General features: G+C 42.2%; 1 protein-coding gene across 1 annotated transcript; it reads right to left on the bottom strand.

Moving 5' to 3' along the window:
- Positions 1–6,191: 6,191 nt before the first annotated feature.
- Positions 6,192–9,122, bottom strand: LOC121081481 (relaxin-3-like). Its single transcript, XM_040580555.1, has 2 exons — positions 8,848–9,122; positions 6,192–6,693 (listed from the first exon to the last, which is right to left on the bottom strand). Exons 1-2 carry the CDS (start codon positions 9,077–9,079, stop codon positions 6,326–6,328), a joined length of 600 nt encoding a protein of 199 aa, XP_040436489.1. The 5' UTR covers positions 9,080–9,122; the 3' UTR covers positions 6,192–6,325.
- Positions 9,123–15,622: the final 6,500 nt, after the last annotated feature.

Below are 15,622 nucleotides of genomic sequence, written 5' to 3'. Positions count from 1 at the left end.
ATGATGACTATATCATGATCATTCTTTCTTGTGATGCCTGTGATGTTCACATTCTCAGCCACAGCAGCTTTTGTAGCAGTTGTAATGAAATAGCACATTCCCCTCCATTTGTTTTCTCCGCCTTCTACAGAGTGCTTCAACACCTTTCCAGAGTTTTCTGGGTAGTCTGTGTCCTTCTGCATTGCTTTCTCATCAAAATGATAATTTCCCATTGGTATGAAGTTTTTGAAGACGCATCTCAATTATCTTCTTTATTTACAGCCTACAATAATCTCCTATGTGCCAGTAACATTGCTTTTACTGAGAAATATTTAGTCACTCTAGGCTCCAATAAACCTTCTAGATTAAGTGTACACATCCTTGAAACAGCTTTTTAGTTTTAGATAACTTTCCTGAACAGACCATACATGTCTGCATGAACTATCCAACCGAATCTCTATCGTGCCAGTTAAGGCACGAATTTGAATATTATTTAAGACTTCTAGCCATTCCTGTTTCCTATCCTCTTGCATTACTACATAACAAACTATTCAGAGTGTGTGTGTGTGTGTGTGTATGGTAGTTATCTATTAGTATATAATGAGCATATAATAAATATGTATTTGTATATAATGAACTAAGATGTTTCTGCTTACCCCTCTCAGTACCAGATCAGGAAAATACTTCCTTCCACATCTGTGTCTTTATACCAATTGCTGTCTTGTACGGAGCTCCTTGGTTCACATGCTTTAGCTGTTGCCGACTGCAGCCCTGCAGCGGAATCCCAGGGGAGCACAGGCTGGTGGTCAGTGTTCAAGGAACGTTTGGATGACCCGCCTAGTCATATGGCTTAGTTTTAGGTAGTCCTGTGAGGAGCTGGGAGTTGGTCTCAATGGTCCTTATGGGTCCTTTCCAACTCCAACAAGATATTCTGTGGCTCTGTGACCTCAGCAGGGCTCCTGTCCCACACCCTGCCCACAGCAGGCTCAGCTGCAGGCTCTGACCAGGCTCCTCAAGGCATTCCCCAGCCAGGACTTGAAAACTCTCCAAGGCTGGAGGCAGCACAGCTTCCCTGTATCCTGGCCCCACTGCCAGGCTGTTCTTGTGGGCAAAAGGCTGCTTCTTATCTCTGGCCTGATCCTCTGGTGTTTCACTTTATCACTGTTGTCCCTCACCCTCTCACCACGTACTGATGTGAAAAGCCTGGCTCTTTGTAGATAGCAGGGGGCTGTGTTATGGGGGTTTTGGGGGTCCTCCAAATACCTACTCAGGTCAGCTAATTTAGTTTACCTGTAATCTAAGTTTATGGTTAAATTTAGGCTCAAAGGAAAAATGGATGCTGCAAGTCTGAAAGAGAGCACAGTTAAGCCAAGTTAGGAATACTAGTGGAAGTCCTCTTACATACACTTCCATGCAAAAGGATTACACTGTGAGTGGGAAGGTGCTTTTCTGAAGCCCAAGCCACTGTGATTTAACAAGGCTTGAACTTAGAACAGGTACACAGCTCTGATCATCACTGGAGTCTATTTCTTAGCAGGCTCTCTCCTGATTGATTAATGGTCCTTAGCTTCCAGTGCAGCCTTTCTGTGTGGCCTGGGACCCTATGCAAACTCAAACCCAGCTCACTGACAAATTTTGAGATGGACAACATTGCCCAAGTAAAGTTTGGACAAGTTTGGAACCACAATAAGAGAAAAAATCTTGTGTGTGCTTGCAGGTGGATTAACAAAGCTGTAATTACTGAGGGTCTGCCGAAAGGGGAGTCTGAGGTAGACAGCAAGAAATTGGAAGGTGTGCTTCCTCATATAAATTTTGGAAAGATTCTCAAGACCACCCCCCGTACACTGTGATCCCTTGCTCAGTTGCAGAACGTGCCTGCTCTACAGCTGATCGCTTCAACGAGTGATTGTTGGTGGTGCTTACACCACGTTGAAATTGTCCCAGTGTTGTGAGATCAAATGAAAAAAGCACAGGAGCAAAAAGCATATCATCACACTGTGCTGCTGTATGGGAAACCCCTCAAGACACTCCATCTCTTGGCACAGGTACAAAAAGACGCAAAACCACAAAGACAGAGAAGCACTTCAGCAGTGGCCTTTGGTGCCAAGACCCAAGTCTGAGCTCAATATTGGTGCTGAGCTCAATAACTTCTGCAGCGCCAGAAGCATATAGTCAGAGGCAAACTCTTTACATCAGGTTGCTGACATAGGGAACAACATGGTAGCAATGAATAAGCCACTGAAGAATGATACCAGGATTGCTGAGACCATGGTGATACAGTTCTGGTGCAGAGGCAGAAAGTGTGGTCTTACTGCATTTTGCTTTCAGCTTGTCTGGACAAAACAGCTCCTGAAGAGGCACTCCTCAGTGCCAGAAGGGCTGAGATTTCACAGAAACTGCAGGGACCTGGAAAGTCTCTGGTCAAACAGTATAACCCAGAGTGCTGTATCTAATAGCTATCTAACAGTCCCCAAAGTCATAGATAAACATCTGGCTTTCCACACTTTAAAACATGAGCATAGGCTGCAGTTGTGGAACCTTTAGGAACTTCCAGGAAAAATGTACATAGCAGGGAGGGTTACATGGAGGAAAAGGAAAAGAGGCTGATGCACAGACTATCAAATTTGTTTTCCTTCCTATTAGTGCTGGTTCTGTAGAGTATATAGGTAGAAAATAGTACTGGACAAGCACACTGTGATGGTGCGGTATTTGATATCAAGACCTGACCACAAAGCAGGTGGCACAAAGCGGTCAGAGTGACCATCAAGTAACTCTGTTGGAGCTAAAATCAAGGGAAAGGCTTCAACAGCTCAGCTCCCAACATACAGAAAAGCTGTGCACTGAAAAAATTCATCCCACATGTGATGGCAACACAGCACAAATGAGAAAGGGATCCTCTTGCAGCTACTTGCAGCTCCTGGTGGTGACTGCAGAGCAGCAACAGATGGGTTACAAATCCATTCAGGTTCTGTTCTGCTGAGTTGGAAAGGAGTTTGCATTTTCTTTTGAGTCTGCTGCCTGCTGAGGAGGAATGACGTAGTCTCAGAAAGTCTTCAGTGCTAACTCTAGGTCTATCTTTGGCTTTGCCAGAATGTAGAGATAAAGATAACTTTTTCCCTGCCTGTCATCATTGGATAAAAAAAAGAAAAAAAAAAAAGATAACACATCTACCCCAATAATTACAGAATCTTGATTTTTCCTGCATGGTTTAAACAACTGGCAAAGTAAGCAACTGACCAGACAGAACTAGACATAGAAGGCAGCCATGTCCTCTAGGTCTCTGGGACCTAGTTCTGTGCTCTGTAGCATGTCTAGCATTCTATGTATTCATTTGAGGTACTTGGTTCTAGCTATATCACAGGCTTCACGTAGCTTAATGATTCCAGCTCAGAGCTGGAAAATCTGTCATATATACCGCTGTGGATTATGTTCAAGGAGTTCATAGTGAGACCTGAATCAGACTACACCCACAGTGAAAAAAAAATCCCCAAACCATCCAGAATAATAAACTCTTGCAGACACAAATAGCAGTTCTAATATGGAAATGTGCTGATGTACCATTTTCTACTCACAAACTCACAGTAACTGTTCAGAAGATGGCTCACACATCTTAACAGATTATCCAGGAATTGGACACTTTCTGTGGGTTAAGACTGCACCAATGGGACTGCAATTTCTATAAGCAGCAAGCTGTGAAAACAATGCTTTTCTTGATAGCTAATTCTCTGTGAATGAAATGAGTGAAAACAAAAGGCTTATTTCTTGGGAAAAAGTATGTTTCTGAAGAGTTGTCATGGTAAGCAGTGTGTTGCTTTGAACTGCTGCACTTACGTCTATGCTGCTATATACATATGGCAGTATGGCCAGAGGAGCTTTCAGCAGAGAAATGTCCTTTTGGTCTGCTATTTGAACCAATATGCCAACTCAGTAATTATTTTACATTTTGAGAGTCTGCTCCAAAACATGTTTGCTTCCCCCGTGTAACTAGTCAGACACCTCATTTTGCATAAGAGGTTCGTTTCCAGTCTTAAAAAAAGAATTTGGACACTGAGTCATGTGAACAGGATGGCATCCTCTAGACCTGTTACAACTGAGTGACACATAACTGCTACCTTTGGCTACATTGCAAAGAAACCATTATAAAATACGGCCTACCCACACAGCAAACTTCAGTCTTTGAAAACTCAATTTGCTTTAAAACAAAGAAAACTTTTGCATGCTCTGGTGTATGCACAAATACTTCCTTACTCTAAAATACAGACTGAATTTCTGTCTGTGCCATGGCTTACCTGCTGAAGCTGTTACAGGCTACAATGAAGCCTATCAAGAAACCAGCCTGTTAAGAAACCACATGAAACCAGATTTCACCATACCTCTGGGTTATGCATGCTGACGTATCTTGACTCATACCTCTGAAAAAAAGACTGATTTTTCTATTTATAATTCAGTCTCAGCATGAAACAGTTCATCTTGAACTCTAATTTCCACCCAAATTATTTCTAGTTTTACCGGTGGGTTACATCTAACCTGGCAAGTTAAACTCCAGATTTTTCTATTCAAGACCGAAGCTCAGAAATTTAAGGTTTTAACAGCATCTTTGTTTCGCTTAGGATATAAGAAAGCCTGCTCCTTGTATATGAAGCTTTGTACCTTGACAAACCAAGGCTACTGGAGCAAGCAAGCAGAATATACACCATATTTGCCTTTCCCAATATTCCTTTTTAAAAGCTTTGTGGAAAGTTTTCTAGCAAAATGGATCAGGCATACAAGCTAATTTTCAGTTTCATCAAGCACTGCATTTTCATATTTTCCCTTTTCTCAGGGATTCTATGTATCATTTAGTCTTCTCCTTACTAATGAATCCTAACACCCAAACCTCTGGATCCTACTCAAAAACAGGGAATACTTCCCCTCAGACTACTCCTGTATTATTCTAGGAAATCCTGATCTAAACTAGGAGTCTCCAAATCCAAAATTATATCTGAGGTGAAGTTTCTGGAAGCTAAGCTGTAGAAGCTCAGCTAGCCTGTTGTAAAGAAAACTGTAGCAGAACTTTACACAGCTCTTCACTCAAGAGTGACACCTTAACAGTCACTGCAACAACGACGTGGAAGAAGGTAACTCATTTCTTGCCAAACATTGTTACCACAGAAGAGACGGTGCTTTTCAGCTAGAAGGTAACAGTATTCTTCTTGAATGCCCATTCTGCCCAGAGTCTACTGGATAAAACTGACATGGCTTAAAAAAATTTTAAAAAAAGATAGATGCCTAATCGATGGAATAACAATATCATTTTAGGAAAAGGAACGAAGAAGTGCTGAAATAATCTCACTAAGCACTAGTTCAATCAAAGAGCACTTTTCAAAACAGAATTTGAAGAATGAAGCCAAAGGTAACAACTGTGCAAAGCCATCAAGTATACTCTGAATAAACTACTGCTACAAAGCTAAGTTACCATGAGCATTGTGTCAGGAAAAAAAACCCAAAACCTCAAGTCATGAACAACTACTTGTTACAGCTAGGAAAAACAGCCAGGGAGGCATAAAGCTTAGAAACTACAAAGATTAAATTAACAATTTATAAATACAGAAGCAATTAGTAATTTAGAAATACAGCTGAAGTAGTGTGGACCAGCATACCATAAGAACACACAGGAAGATGTCTGAGTGCAGAATTAGTTACTTGAAGCACATCCAACATCAGTTTGCAGTAGCAGGGAAATGGGGCAAGTATGGTAAACAAGGGAAGTATTAATACTTCACCCGCAAACTATTTAAGCCCATACATGAATATAATGAAATATTTAGGCTGCAAGTGTTGTACTGTGGTAAAGTTTCTAGGAAGATGATATCACAAAAACCAATTCAGCAACTACAAGGAAAAAGTGCAAAGTAGTCAGCAAGCAGAGTCAGTGTTGAGTGGAGTTTCAACTAGCAAAATATCCTTTCTGTACAGCTTTGTACCATGATTCTCATTTCAAGAACATCACTGGATGTTCTTTCTGTTGACAAGGAACAGTTCAGTAACACTTAGTATAATTACACTTTAATGAAACATTAAAGTTCTTCCTAAAATGTTATAAAGATATAATACATTTGTAATATAATGTAAAGGCTCTACATGAAAATGAAAAATCTTGGTAAAAAATACAGGTTAAATGTTACTGCAGCAAAACAAAGTCATTACAATTACATTTGTGGATTTATTTTTTTTTTTTTAAATAAAACCAGCACTACTGACTGGCACATACAGACAAAATACAGAGAGAGTTTTCTTCCTTGGTACAGTATTCAATCAAGTAGCACTGCAACAAACATTGATTTCATGCATAAGTGCAGACAGGATTTTAAACTCTGCATATAGTACTAATTTCAGCTTTTGTACAGCCCCATTTGCAACACATTCCTGCCAAACCCATAGATTCTCGTTTTCTTCTGGGATACGTAGCCCAAAGATAACTGTTTGACCCCATGGGGTTTGCAATTCCTGTTCCTCCCCTGTCCTTCTGAACAGCTTCCTCCAGCTGGTGAACAAGTTCTTTGAAGTCATCTGCCGCAGGTACATATTCATTATAGTAATTTAAACTATACAAGTCCTTAAACATCTCCCATCCAAGAAGCAGGCTGCTTCTCTGCAACTGCTCCACTTCAGGACCCAAAATTGATTGCAGCTTTAAGTTTCCCAGTAGTTTGTTACTTGCTGTTTGTGTAGACTCTGTTTAAAGAGAAGACTTTTGTTACTGCAGGACTATCAAAAGGAGCATGGAGCTCTAAGAAATAGCAACAAAACAAAGCACTGTTATCTGGCAGAACTGTCAGTACTGCATAGTCTCCACTCCATGATTTACTTACAGCTTACTTTTAGGGGAATCTGTGTTTTAAAGGCCACACTGCCTGTCAAACATGGAGAGCACATGGCTACAACTGTACATCCTACCACAGCTGCAGTGCGACTGATACAGAAGTCTCAATAATGCTATAAAAATAAAATTTTGTTGTAAAGACGTACCCAGAAACCACACAGACCTATGTCATGTAGCTCATGAATTGGGTTAGATCACTCCTCTCCCATGCACAATCACACAAAGTAGCATCATATGAAGAACAAACATAGGGAGGACTAAATAAGCAAATATTGTATGTAAACTGCTTCTTACAGATTGTATTTTTCTATAGCTATATTCAGCTGATACTTTCCACTCATTTCTTTCATTTCTCAAGGTCTCAAGGTATAGAGCAGAGGCTTGTAGAATTTACTTAAACACCCTGCACCTTGCTGACTGAAGTGTTCTCAAAAATCCAGCAACTTCCTTTCACCCTATGCGTTTCTCTTGCTTTTACTTATGCAAGGCAATTAGCATTGCTTATTTCAGCTAATGTGAAGAGAAGAAGCTACTTCAAATCCTTAAGTTTAAAAAAATCCAAAGTGTTTGTCTTGTGGTCTTAATGCTGTTAATAAGAGGGGTTTTGTTTCAGAAAGCTGAAAGAACATGAGAACATCTGGTAAATGTTATATTAATATGGCTAATTAATATATAGAAGCTAACTTTCAGATTGAACAGCTGCCTGAATATGTACAAAAATAGAAGTGGTTGTAGCTACTTTACTAATTAGACAGCAACTGCTACTTAGTCTTTCAGGGCAGGTAAGACTTTTAGTTAGACAGCAAGGCAGCGCGGTGGGGGCTCCCCATGACAGTGACTGACGCTCTCAGAAACGACTGTTAACAAAAAGGAAAACAAAGTTGGCTGGGAAAGAACACAATCTCAGCAGCGGCTGTATATACATAATTTCTTGTAAGTACAAAGGTGACTTATTTTCTACTCAACCTGTTGCGAGGAAAAGCAAAGAAAAACCACTCTAAGAAATCCAAAATACCAGCTTCATTAACCGCCTGAGGTTAACAGCCCGTTTGAACAAGAAAAAAAGCAGTTCTTCCATTACGCATTTTACATCTAAATCCAATTTTTGTCCTCGTCAAAAAAGTAATTTTCACCATTCAAAATACCGACATAAATCAGAGACATCACTTAAAATAACTGTTAACATTACTGTAGCTTGACAACAAAGCCCAGAAAACATCAGCTTAACGCTTTTTTAATATACTGGACTTGGAACACGTGACAGTAAAATTATCTGAGAAATATTTCACCAACCAGCCGTTTCACCGAGTAACCCTAAAGCAGTTCTTGCCGTTTCAGCTGTTACCGAAGCACCAGAGCCCCATCCACCCTCCAAGGTGCCAACTCCTGCACGGAGCAGCGCAGGCGAGTGATAAAACAACCCCGAACGACCCGGCACCCTGTAACGGCCCCAGCACAGCCCGCTGAGAGGGGCACAGCGCCCAGCCCCGGGCCCCCCAGCCCGCGCCGCACCTCCCCGCACGGCCACACGGGGGGGGGGGGGGGGGAAAGGTGTGTTTTTTCGTAGTTTTTTTTTCAAATAAAGAGAGTTCAGCGAGCCTCGGGCGCCGCAGGGCTGCTCGGGGCAGAGCAACGTCTCCGAACAGACCGAAAACTTCGCAGGTTGCCCCGGCTAACAACGCCCCACCGACGGCCGCGTCTTTTCCTCCGATTTTGCGGGTCTCCCTTCGCAAGTCGCGGGAGCGCGGCCCGCAGCGACAAGGGGAGGGACGGGGACGCTCCCGCCGCGGCTCGGGGGGGGGAGAGGCGGGAAGCGCCGCGGGGCGCTCGCCCTTCCCCGCCGCCCCTCACAGCAGCTGTCCCGGGCGAGGCCAGAGGCGCCCCGAGACCACCTCCGCCCGGGGCTCGGCGCCGCGCCCCACGGCCGCCTGGCAGGGCTGAGCCCTCAGGCCCTGCCACCGCCCGCGCCCCGTCCGTCCCCGCCCGCTCCGCGGACACTCACTCACCGGCCGCGGGCGCCGGCTCCATGGCCAGCAGGGAGAGCCGCTTCCAGCGGGACCCGCCGCAGGTGAAGATGACGGCGCGGATGAACTCCCTGCCGCACAGCTTCACCCCGTACCCGTCCCCCTCGCCCGCGGGGAACGCGGCGGCCGCCACGCCCCGGCCGCGGAGCTGCCCCGGGGGCGCCGCGCAGAGCAGCACCGCCGCGGCGCAGAGGAGTCGCAGGTTGGCCCCCATGGCGCGCGCCGCCCGTGCCGTGCCGGTGCCCGTGCCCGTCCCGCCCGGCGGCTGCCCGCGCTCACGGCCTCGAGGCCAACCGCCGCCGCCCCGCGTGCCGTGCGCGCTGCCGCGGCCGCCGCCGCCTCCCGCCTTTTATGCGCTGAGGGCGGCGCTGAGTCACCGCCCCCGGCTCGGACGCCCCGCTGCTGGCCCCGGCTCCCCGGCCGGCCTGTGCCAGTCCCTGTGCCTGAAACGGGCGTCGAGGCACCCTCGGGCACAGCTCCCTCCTCTGTCCGCCCTGGCTGGCTGTCGCGGCTCCTCGCCCCGGTGAAGATGTACCCACCTTCGGCCGCCCTCCTCGGGCTCCCGGCTACCCACCGACCTGCAGACATACTCCAGCCCCTCCGCCGCACACTCCCTCTCCATCTTTGCTTTTCCTGGTGGCGGTCATGTACCAGTTGCCAATGCCCTCTCAAATGACCCTTAAAATGTGAAAAACTTTTTTGCTCCTCTGTTATTTTCCCTTGCAGATCCAGAATCTGCATAACTACTGCTATCTCCTAAAAAAGCTGGCTGAAGCAAAAAGACAGAAGCAAGTAAGGTGAAATAAACATGCTTCCGCAGAACACAAGCTGCGGACCCCTGAGGTGGGATTTAATAGCCTGAATTCCTCTCCAGTTTGTTTTTCTCGAAACCCACGTTCAGTGGCAGCCATGGGCACCCAGGCACCAAGAGATGCCCCGGCTGACATGTGTGTCCTGGGGCTGTGGAGCTCCGTGCCTGTGTTTCACCAGCAGCCCACAGCAGGCTCTCACTGACACAGGTGGCATTCTTTGCACTCACCAAGCAGAACTATGCACCCTCTGAAAGTAAACTTTGCTTTTGTTTGTTTGTTTGTTTTTTTTTCCAGAACAATAGTAAGAAGTGGATGCTGTTCCCTTTTATAAACAGTCACACTGTGGAAAAGCAGAAAAGTTAATCTCTAAAACTGCAACAAATCTGTTGTCTATAGATCCTTTTGCATGAGGGCTATGCATTCTATCCCTTGAATACTGTTAGTGTACAGAGAAAAACCCTCAAAAGTCAATCTAGAAGGAGAGCACAAAGCAGACAAGCATCCACAGCCTAGTGTACAAAGGTGAATGATTCACCTGTGCTGGCAGAGAAGACATAAGACTCCAATCACATTTTCAAGGACTTGGGTGTTTTACACTGAACTGGATCTGGAAAGAGGCCGTGGAGAGCTAAAATAGTGAGCAACCTGCAAAGGTATCTACAGTTGGACTTTCTTTTTGGCCCAGTCTTAAATCTTTTAGACTGTAGTACCACTTCAACAGTAGACAGTGTCATCCAGACTGTTACTAGGATGCAATCCACGTAAGTGGAGGCTGCCAGTCCAAAAATCCCGGAGAACAAAACCTTGATCTGTTTCTCCCTCAGTTAAAGTCTTAACTGCTATTCTGTCACAGACAAGTTCTGCAGGATCACAACTTGTACTTTTAAGGAGAGCAACAGTAGCTTGATCTTGTTAACATCGCAGACTTTTCCTGAAAATACCCATTGTATCAGGCGAACTTACTCGCAGACTGTAAGTAGTCTTATAGGCAAAGTAAATTGTTTTCAGTGACTGGAGAGCAGTAGTTGTGTGCAATAGCACTACCAGGACTTCCAGGGCAATAAGGAAGGTTCCTCTGAGTCAGGCAGTGACTGACCTGGTGACTTACTTAGCTTGTAAACTGATGTATTTTATACCCCACTTTGATGCCCATACCCAATACTGGATCCAGTCTTTAAAAGCAGCAAAATGTGAGGTATGTCTTTCTCAGAGTTTTTACCAGGGATTTCTGAGAGAGGTCCCCAAACAGCAGGCTGATTTGTCAATCTAGCTGGAAAACTCCTCATCCTCCCCATGCTTTACTTTCCAAGTTATCTGGACCACCAGTTACTCTGGTGCCACATCTAACTCTCCCTAAGCAAAGGCAGGCATTATGGTGGCCTTTAGGTTTTTGGTAAGAACCACATTTTTACAACCGTCAGAAGTACGTAACCTCTGACTACAGCTGCTACACGGCAAGCCCTCAAGACTGGAAAGCAAATTGTTCAAAACATTTTCTCTGACCTCGTCTGCTTTTTTGTCAGGGCTACTGAATGTGAAAAACAATACTTTCCACGCTTTCCATTGTGCTTGTTGGTAGGTGATAAAGCACAAGTTGCCAAAGAGGCCTTGGAAGGAATGTCTTCTCAAGACATTCATAATTCCTCAGGGGAACCCACACCGCAACGCCCTCCATCACTCTTCTTGTTGAAAAGCATTGGCTACAAATGCTCTTTTGCTAGGATTAAAGACTGCGACAACAGGCAGCAGGTTAATGAGTTTTATTAAGGATCATATCTGAATGACTTGGCAGTAGTTTGACGTTGCTTAATGTCACTATGCTTAATGCTGTTTCACTAATAGGATATATTGCTCAGTATTTATCTTCCAGCCATATTTTAGTAACATTGCCTTTGCATCTAGGTCTTTTGACTACATCTACTATGATTTGAACTTACTATATTAGTCACATAACTTTCAACCATACAGGATTTTATACAAATATACGATCTCTCAGTAATATGTCATGAATTTAAATCAAGTCAGAGGTTAGGTTTATCTGTTCATCATAGCTAGAAAAACTATTTCTATTCAAAACAATGCACGCAGAAGAAAATTAATTTAAATACAACCAATATGAAGTAACTGTCCACATTCTTACTCTTTGTATTATAAAGTAGAACAGACAACAGCAAAGAAAAGCATTTTGATTCATGATTTGTAGGGTCTTGCAAGGTAAGTACATCCAGTGTACTGTCTCAATGCAAGTATTTTGTATTTTTAAGTTTCATAAAATAAGGTAAAGGTAATTGTACCATTTCTCTCCCTTGCACTAGATTTTGAATCTGCTGGCCAATAGCAATCAAAGTTTGTTAGAGGGTAGAGGATGTTTCATGAGAACAAATGGCTAAATAGAATAGACACCCTTTAACAATACCTTGATAGCCTTGAATACCTTGAGTGAGAGGCATATTCACATGTTAAATGTCAATCTACACAGACGATCAGAAGTAGGACAGAAATGCACAGACTTCAGTAGTCTTTGTTTTCAGAGACTTCATTTCAAATTCATACAATTCACAACTGCACAAACTGCTCAGTTTTTGAAAGCTGCCCAAACCTGAATTTAAAATATTTTTTAGTATTTTAAGTTTGCTTAGTACCAGACAGAATTCTGCAACACGTGAAATACAGCTGCATGTATGTGATTGGTGATGAAGTACCCAGCTGTCTTCATTACATGTGAGTTTTAGAAAGCAGTTCACCTTTAATAAAGCTAATAGTTAAAAAACGAAGAAATCCAAGCATTGTTATATGTATGTGTATGTGTAAGTGCTTTCCCCTTCTACTTTTAAAAGTAGTGATATGCAGTCACAGTCATAAGACAACTTCAAAACATTTAGGAAGGGGCTGTAAGAATCAAATTTCCCCATTGCAAGGAAGGGTTCAGAAAAGTTACATCATTCATCCCAGCAATGAAGGAAGGAGCCCAAACTGGACCCCCAAAGTGACTTTGCTTGTTTCTCAACAATACTCATGTCCTATCATAACCAGATTAAGAAGTGTGGGGCAGGCAGTTCATGGCTCACAAGTAGTGTGCAGTTTCTTGGATTCTAAATAAGTCATATCCATAACGAGAACATGAAGAGTTTAATTTTGACATCCTAATCAAGACTTAGCTCTTGCTTTCCTGGAAGAATCCTGCTCTGAGTGACATTGATTCAGGATACATGGCTATCAGACATTACAACCAGAAAAACCGACAGGATTAATGTGGTAAGAATAGTGCCCTCAGGTCAGAACAAGCTCCCCCTGCAGTTATTCTTCTCTTCCACAGTGATTCATGAAAACAAAGACTGTTGCGGTTAAGTCTTACAGCTGAAGCCAGGTGAGCACCAATGACAGAAGGCAGCAGGATGTTTTAGGTGTTTTATTTATTTCTATGAGTACAACTGGTATGATGATTACACACAACTTGTGCTGTAAGCATCTATTTCCCTGAAGCAGACCCTGTCAAAGGTAAGCTTTCCTGCTTTCTTTCATTGTTCTCTGAAGGAAATCACACAGTTCAACCACTCTGTGGCTGGATACTGTGCGACAGATATGACTGGGCTTGGCACATGCAAGCAGTAGAATAAATACTCTGTAATAAAGAATGACCATCTTCAAATAAAAAACATGTATTTATCAAGAAAAAAGTAAAGCTAACAGTAAAAAATAAAGGCAGTAACTATGACTAACCTTTAATTTGTTGACAACCTTTGGCACATTCTACATAGCCTGTTCAAATCCATTTCTGGGTTTGGCATTAGACTGTCCTGCTTGAAGCCTGTTACTTTTCCCTTATAAATTTGGTAACTTTCACTGATACTTGCTGTGTAACACTGAATTAAATTTGCCCCATTTCCATCACTTTTTAGTGTAGACTCTTGCAATGGTTTAAAACTACTGATCTAAGTTTAACCTTTGGGAGAAAAAAAATCTCAAATTTAGCTAGGATGGAGTCATAAATAGCTATTCTATTATCTCTTAAAACTCCTGTATAGGTCATTATTTTGCTTAAGTCTGCTTGCTTTAACACCGCTGCCTTTTGATCCAACACCATAGCCAGCAATCTATTGCAAACACACAGATACCAATTCCTAATTCACAGTGAATAGGACTACGGTATTTCTTAATTTTCTAGGACTTGTAAGTAAAACTGCTGTATGGACTTACTACAAATGCTCTCTTGTAAAACTGTCTTTCATAGGATTAAAAAGTAGGTTAAAAGGCACAGGTGGAGACACACAAATACCAAAGCAAACTGGAGATATACAAATACCAAAACAAGCTGGCTTATTGTTTTTCTTTCTTGGAAGAAAGAATATCAATAGATGACAGAGATTGAAACTTAAAAGGCTGTTAAAACTTCTTCAAAATTAAAGCAAGGTGGACTTCAGAACTTGAAGGAAAGGTAGCAGATGATCTGTTACTCAAAACAAAACAAAAACAAAACAAGTAAGCAGGGATACATATGCCCTAATGGTAGTACGTAATATAGCAGCAAGTGGTGAGGAGTTACACTACAGGACAGGCAGAAAATGTGAGGTGGTCTTGGGCTGCATTTTGTGAGCTTAAGAACATGTGTAGTACCATAGGCTGAGTTAAGGCATGCCTTCCAAGACAATTAAAATCATTGCCTTAAATCCTAACCAGCCAAATTTTAGACCAAGCTATTGTAACCAAACAAGCTATTATAACCCGTATTTCACTCTGCATGTTAAAATGCATCACATTTGATACAGACTGAATGCATTGTTAACATGCAGAGGACAGAATCAATTACAGCAGTGATTGTATGCAGAAGTGAAAGCACTTTCAGAAATCAATTGTACACAGATATGGAAACTCTGCTATTAATTTCTTCAATGTTGAGAACCTTTTGTTTTATTACATATTCACCTGCCTTACTGTAACAATATTCTAATTTTAGTCAACTAGTCTTCAAAAACTGATTTGGGGCATTATATCCAGCTGGAATTTAATGTTTGACTCAACAGATTGTCAGTGCAAACTTAGTTCATTACTGGATGTTTTTTGAGCATCTGTGTGTTGATGAATGATGTTTTTTCATGTCACAGTTAGACTATTGCTAGAAGAGTTTCCATGCAAAACACAAAATAATCTGTTTTTAAACAAGACTTCCAACATAGAAAGATGCATTTTTTGCCACATGTAGCATCAGAACATTAAAATATACTAAAATTATATTCTTAGTATATACCATGCTAGAGCAAAGACACGCAAAAGTCCCTCAGTTTTTCAATACTTGTAAGGCTCCTTGGATGTACCGATTACAAAATCATACAGTAATAATTTTGCTTGCTGTTAGCCTAAGTTAATATTCATCTTAGTAGTGAAACTCCGATTTCATGTAAACAAATTATCCTGAGTTTCAGACAAGCATGAAAAAGATTCAGGAAGCAGCTACATAATTTGTTTTCTCTTTTTGAGAAATTATCTCTTCTCATACTTTAATACAGATTTTCCGAAGAGTAAGACATACAGTTAGCGAGTGACATGTTTACTTCTGAAGCTACTTCTGATAAAAGCTGTTTATTTCAGAATTCGAAGCAGAGATGGTGAGTTTACTGCCTAAAGAACAGCAAGTAAAAAGTGTCTTATTTATCAAAGAAGCTGTCTATTCCTGACTTCAAATTGAGCTGTGCATCCTTAAATATACTAATTATCACCATGTTTATACAATTTTTTAACTACCAATTACTTTATTTTTGTTGATTATAGTGAGTTTGTTCGGCACCAGACATTTTTACTACAGGTGAAAGTTATTTTCAGACTCTAAATAAACAGTGGAAATTCAGTATTTCATTCTAAACAAGAAAAATATACCACAGCAACAATGGATATTTTCAAGACACACATACAATATGAAAATCATTGCTTTAGAAAGTAATGATTTATAA

The sequence above is a fragment of the Falco naumanni genome, chromosome Z (genome assembly GCF_017639655.2).
Source record: "Falco naumanni isolate bFalNau1 chromosome Z, bFalNau1.pat, whole genome shotgun sequence".
NCBI lineage: Eukaryota > Metazoa > Chordata > Aves > Falconiformes > Falconidae > Falco > Falco naumanni.
Note: the sequence above shows the minus strand (reverse complement) of the source record. Positions and strands in the feature narration are given on the sequence as shown.

Bases quoted from the DNA above. Each gene is read 5' to 3' on its own strand.
- LOC121081481 (XM_040580555.1), bottom strand. From the start codon at position 9,079: ATGGGGGCCAACCTGCGACTCCTCTGCGCCGCGGCGGTGCTGCTCTGC. The intron at 6,694-8,847 runs GTGAGTGAGTGT...CTCTTTAAACAG, and splicing joins GGAGCCGGCGCCCGCGGCCG to AGTCTACACAAACAGCAAGT.